The 6,132-nt window shown below is 47.7% G+C and overlaps 1 protein-coding gene across 1 annotated transcript in view; it reads right to left on the bottom strand.

The window, feature by feature from the left end:
* The window catches only part of FCGRT (Fc gamma receptor and transporter), an 8,294-nt gene extending 2,294 nt beyond the window's left edge, over positions 1-6,000 (bottom strand). The window contains exons 1-3 of the mRNA XM_007463365.1: positions 5,920-6,000; positions 5,328-5,579; positions 4,930-5,205 (exon numbers count right to left, since the gene is read on the bottom strand). Of these exons, the coding sequence (XP_007463427.1) occupies positions 4,930-5,205; positions 5,328-5,579; positions 5,920-5,992 (601 nt within the window). The 5' untranslated portion in view covers positions 5,993-6,000. The remainder of the gene's footprint in view (positions 1-4,929; positions 5,206-5,327; positions 5,580-5,919) is intronic.
* Between the last annotated feature and the right edge of the window lie 132 nt (positions 6,001-6,132).

Raw genomic sequence — 6,132 nt, 5'->3', positions numbered from 1 at the left:
TTGATCCCTGGTCCGGGAAGATCCTGCATGCCACGGAGCAACTAAACCCGTGTGCCACAACTACTGAGCCTGCATTCTAGAGCCCGCGAGCCACAACTACTGAGCCTGCCCGCTCTTGGGCCCGTGTGCCTCAACTACTGAGCCCACGTGTTGCAACTACTGAAGCCCACGCACCTAGAGCCCATGCTCTGCAACAAGAGAAGCCACCGCAATGAGAAACTTGTGCACCACAATGAAGAGTAGCCCTCGCTTGCTACAACAGGGGAAAGCCCGTGTGCAGCAACGAAAACCCAACACAGCCAAAAAAAAAAAAAAAGATAGTAAGAGGATATGAAAAATTTTATGCCAGCGCATTTGAAATTTAAATGACCTGGACAAATTCCTGAGAAACACAACCTTCTCAAACTGACACAAAAAGAAGTTTTATAATTGGGTAGTAATCCTGTAACTATTTAAAATTTTTAATCCATAATTTAAAACTTTTCTACAAATAAAATTCCAGGTCCAAGGCCTTCCCTGGTGGCGCAGTGGTTAAGACTCTGCGCTCCCAATGCAGGGGGCCCGGGGTTTGATCCCTGGTCAGGAAACTCGATCCCATATGTATGCCACAACTAAGAGTTCTTCCCAACTAAGACCCAGCACAACCAAATAAATAAATTAAATAAATATTTTAAAAATAAATAAATAAATAGAACAACCTTCTTTAAAAAAAAAATCTAGGTCTGGATGACATAATTAATGAACTCTCCAAAACAACTAAGGAAGAAATATACCCCTTTTTTTTTTTTGTGGTCGCAGGCCTCTCACTGTTGTGGCCTCTCCCCTTGCGGAGCACAGGCTCCAGACGCACAGGCTCAGCGGCCATGGCATGTGGGATCTTCCTGGACTGGGGCGCGAACCCGTGTCCCTTGCATCAGCAGGCGGACTCTCAACCACTGCGTCACCAGGGAAGCCCGAAATACACCACTCTTACACAAATTTTTCCAGGGAACAGAAAAAGAAGAAACCATTCCCAGCACATTTTATGAAGCCAATGTACCTTAATAACAAAACCTCACAAGGACATAACAAGAAAGGGAATTTAAGGCCAATATCACTCATGTAAATACACTCAAAGTCTCTAAAAATATTGGAAAATAGAATCAAGCAACTTATATAAAGGATAACACATTATGATCAAGTGAAGTTTATTCCAGGAATTCAAGGTTGGTTTAACATTTGAAAGTCAGCTAATATAACTCACTACGTTAGAATAAAAGGGACAAAGCAAATGGTCACTTGATAAAATTCAGCACCATTCAAAATAAAAAAATAAAACAAAAAAACTCTTAGAAAATGGGCAGAAGACCTAAGTAGACATTTCACCAAGGAAGACATACAGATGGCCAAGAGGCACATGAAAAGATGCTCAGCATCACTAATCATTAGAGAAATGCAAATCAAAACTACAGTGAGGTATCACCTCACGCCCAGTCAGAATGGCTATTATCAAAAAATCTGGAAACAATAGATGCTGGAAAGGGGGTGGTGAAAAGGGAACCCTCCTGCACTGTTGGTGGGAATGTAAATTGATACAACCACTATGGAAAACAGTATGGAGGCTCCTTAAAACACTGAAAATAGAACTACCATATGACCCAGCAATCCCACTACTGAGCATATACCCTGAAAAAACCATAATTCAAAAAGAGACAATGTACCACAATGTTCATTGCAGCACTACCTACAATAGCCAGGACATGGAACCAACCTAAATGTCCATAGACAGATGAATGGATAAAGAAGATGAGGCACATATATACAATGGAATATTACTGAGCCATAGAAAGAAACGAAATCGAGTTATTTGTAGTGAGGCGGATGGACCTAGAGTCTGTCATACAGAGTGAAGTAAGTCAGAAAGAGAAAAACAAATACCGTACGCTAACACATATATACGGAATCTAAAAAAAGAAAAAAATGGTAGTGATGAACCTAATTGCAGGGCAGGAATAAAGAGGTAGACATAGAGAATGAACTTGAGGACTTGGGGTGGGAGGGGGAAACTGAGGCAAAGTGAGAGTAACATGACATATATACACGACCGAATGTAAAATAGTTGGCTGGTGGGAAGCAGCAGCATAGCACAGGGAGATCGGCTCAGCTCAGTGCTTTGCAATGACCTAGAGGGGTGGGATAGGAAGGATGGAGGGAGGCTCAAGAGGGAGAGGATATGGGGACATGTGTATGCATATGGCTGATTCACTTTGTTGTGCAACAGGAACTAACACAGTATTCTGAAGCAATTATACTCCAATAAAGATCTATTAAAGAAAAAAATATTGAGGCCTTCCCTGATGGCGCAGTGGTTAAGAATCCGCCAGCCAATGCAGGGGACACGGGTTCGATCCCTGGCCCGGGAAGACCCCACATGCCACGGAGCAACTGAGCCCTTGCGCCACAACTCCTGAGCCTGTGCTCTAGAGCCCGTGAGCCACAACTACTGAAGCCTATGTGCCTAGAGGCCGTGCTCTGCGACAAGAGAAGCCACCGCAATGAGAAGCCCGCGCACCACAATGAAGAGTAGCCTCTGCTCACCGCAACTAGAGAAAGCCCGCGCACAGCAACGAAGACCCAACACAGCCAAAAATAAAAACAAATAAATAAATAAATTTATTTTTTTTAAAAATTGAAAGAAAAAAAATAACTCTTAGCAAACTAGGAGTTGGAGGAAACTTCCTTAATTCGTCAAAGGGCATTAACATAAAAATCTATAACTAACATAATACTTAATAGTAAAACGCTGAATGCTTTCCCTGTGAGTTTGAGACTACAAGATGTTCATTATCACCACTCTATTCAACATTGTACTGGGGATCCTAAGATAAGAAAAATAAATAAAAGTTACTAAAACTAGAAAAGAAAATAAATAAAACATGTCAAATATGACATGATCCAAAAGAATCTAGGAAAAATTAATAGCAGTAAGTGAATTCAGCAAAGTTTCTGAATACAAGGAAAATATATAAAACTCAATAGTATCTCTATAAATCAATAGTATTTCTATAAACTACAAACTATAATAAAATGAAATCTTTAGAATTACCATTTACAGAAGCATCAAAAAATGTCTAATACTTAGGGAAAAAAATCTAACCAAAGGGGTGTAAGACCTCTACACTGAAAACTACAAAATATTACTGTGAGAAATTAAAGGATATCTAAACAAGTACAGGGATATACCGTATTCATGGATTCGAAAACTTAACATTGTTAAGGTGTCAATTCTCCCCAAACTAATCTATAGATACAATTCAATCACTATTGAAATTCCAACAGAATTTCTGGCAGAAATTGACAAGCAGAAATGTACACAGAGATGCAAATGGCAGGGCATAACCAAGGCAATAAAACTGAAGTACTTAACTGCTAGATATCAAAACTTTCTACAAAGCTACATTAATCAAGAGAGTGAGGTATTGGCTGAATGTCAGTCCAATAATCAGTGGACTAGAAGAGAGAGACAAAAAAAAAAAGAAAGAAGGGAAGAGAGGGACTTCCTTTGCCGTCCAGCACAGGTTCGATACCTGGTTGGGGAAATAGGATCCCACAGGCCTTGCAGCACGGCCAAAATAAAAAATTAATTAATTGAGGGGACTTCCCTGGTGGTCCAGTGGTTAAGACTCCATGCTCCCAATGCAGGGGGCCCGGGTTCGATCCCTGGTCAGGGAACTAGATCCCGCGTGCCGCAACTAAGACCCAGCACAGCCAAATAAATAAATAAATGTTTTTTTTTTTTAAAGTTAAAAAATTAATTGAGCCATGTACTTTAGGTAAGTAAGTCACACCTCAATAAAAAGCAAAACAAAACAAAACAAAACAAAACAAAGAAAGATGCTATAATGAATGAATGAATGGACAAAACAGTGGCATGAGAGATAATAATGGGGGTGGGATGGCACGCCCTAGCCAGGGTGGTCAGGGAGGGCCCTGCTGAAGAGCTGACATCCAAGGTCAAACCTCAAGCATGAGAAGGACCCAGTCATGGTTGGATCCCAAGGAAGAGAATCAAAAGCAGAGCGAACAGCAGATGCAAAGGCCCTGAGGAAGGAAAGAACCTGACATAGTGGAGGAAAGGGAGAAGGCCACTGTCGTCGGGGGTATTGTGAAATTACAGTGGTGGAAGGCAGCCAGACCATGAGGAGCTTGCAGGCCTTGGAACAGAGTCTGGATTTTAGTCTAAGACTAGTGGGGATCTATGGGACAGTTTTAAGCACTGGTGGGATGGGAGTTCATTTATGTTTTTAAAACATTCTTCTGGCTGCTAGGTGGAGGACTGTCTACACTGAGGGCCGAGATGGAAGTAGGAATTGCACTGTGGGGGAGGCTGAGGACAAAACAGCTGTAACTGCAGCCCTTAAATTCCCCAGCCGTGTGTGTAATTATAGCTCAGACTGACATACGTTGTGTGTAACAGAGGTCACACAAGATCTTGTGGGCGTCCAAAAGAGGCAAGTGAAAGCCTCACGGGCCACAGTGGAACCTGACACCGGTGGCAACTGGCACCAGTGCAACTGGCAAAGGTGAAGAAATGGGAGGCCTGGTGTGAGCTGAAGGGGCTCCGGGTGATTCTGTCTGGCCGAGTGGAGCAGATGCAGAAATGCGAGGCTGAGGAGAGAAACAGAGGCCGTGCCACGTGGCGTCTCAACGCCCGGCTGAGGGGCCTGAGCTGAGTCCCAAGGGCTCTAGGAGCCACAAGAGGGCCGCGTGCAGGAGAGGGGCAGGGGCAGCTTGGGGTGGAGACCCTCTGGGACATGACTGCAGGAAAGCGGGGTAGACTGGAAGCCTGGAGGCTGGGGAGGAGAGGCTGCGGAAGAAGATGAGGCCTCGGGCAGGGCTGTGGGGATGAAGGGGCCCGTGGGCGTCAGGACTCTCAGCGGGGTGGCTCACCCTTCCACTCCAGGTTGCCTCGGCCCCTCTCCAGATGCCCCAGCAGCCGGTGGGGGCAGGAGTACAGCAGGAAGGTCTTCTCCTTGTTGACTGCCTCGGGCTGCTGCGTCCACTTGATACTGATGGTCTGGGACTCAGGCCAGTCCCCATCCCAGGTGCCCATCTTGGGGTCAAACATCATGAACTCCTCGCCATTCAGGGCAAACTTGGCCACAGGCACCGAGACATTGTCAGGGCCCAACTCACAGCCCAACAGGCCCTGCAGGGTGTAGGGACCTGGGATGCCCAAACACAGATGAGCAGGGCCCAGGAGCAGGGGCCTTGGTCCCCTCCTCCCTCAGAGCCAGGATCCAGGCCCCAGCACCGTCCATCCTCAGACTCAGGAGTTCCAGTCTCACCTCCTTCCCCTAAAACTTGGAGAGCTTCGAGGAAGAGCTTCTCCTTGTTCCTCAGGTCTGTGGTCTCTTTCTCCCAATACCAGGACACCTGGCTTTCCCAGACCCAAGCGCCGTAGGGCTCAGCCTCAGCCCGCAGGTTATTGTAGCTCAGGTACTGCTGTGGACCCAGCCAGCCCGACACCCAGAAGGCAGGAGTCCCCGAGGCGGGGGCGGACACGGCCGTGAAGTGATACAGGAGGGAGCGATGGCTCTCTGCCGGAGACACAGGTGAAGAGAGCAGATGGCCCGGGGTACCTAGATGGGAGCAGGACAGACACCCCGAGACAGAAAACACCCCACCGCAGATAGAGGGGCCGGAACCTGAGAGGAGGGCCAGACCCAGAGAGAGGGACAGAGACCCAGTAAGAAGGGGACAGGTGTTTCCCAGACACACTGCCAGAGGGGGGAGATCGTGAGAAACGAAGTCAAATGAGGCGAAGGAGGAAGCGCCTGGCTCGAGTGGGACCTCAGATTTCGCTTCCTTTGCTCTTTTCCCGACGGGCGGCACCTCCCTCGTCCGCGGCAGCCCCGGCGCCCCCCGGAGCCCCCTCACCTGCACTCAACGTCCCAGGCAGGAGGACGAGCAGCAGACCGAGCCCCCAGGGCTGAGGCCGGCGGACCCGCATCCTCAATGGGAGACCTGGGGCGGGAGGGGGCGCGTGACTCCTCCGGACCCCCGCCCCCCCCCCCCCCCCCGCCGATGCAGGGGACGCGGGTTCGTGCCCCGGTCCGGGAGGATCCCACATGCCGCGGAGCGGCTGGGCCC

The sequence above is a fragment of the Lipotes vexillifer genome, unplaced genomic scaffold (assembly GCF_000442215.2).
Source record: "Lipotes vexillifer unplaced genomic scaffold, Lipotes_vexillifer_v1.1 scaffold802, whole genome shotgun sequence".
Taxonomy (NCBI): domain Eukaryota; kingdom Metazoa; phylum Chordata; class Mammalia; order Artiodactyla; family Lipotidae; genus Lipotes; species Lipotes vexillifer.
Note: the sequence above shows the minus strand (reverse complement) of the source record. Positions and strands in the feature narration are given on the sequence as shown.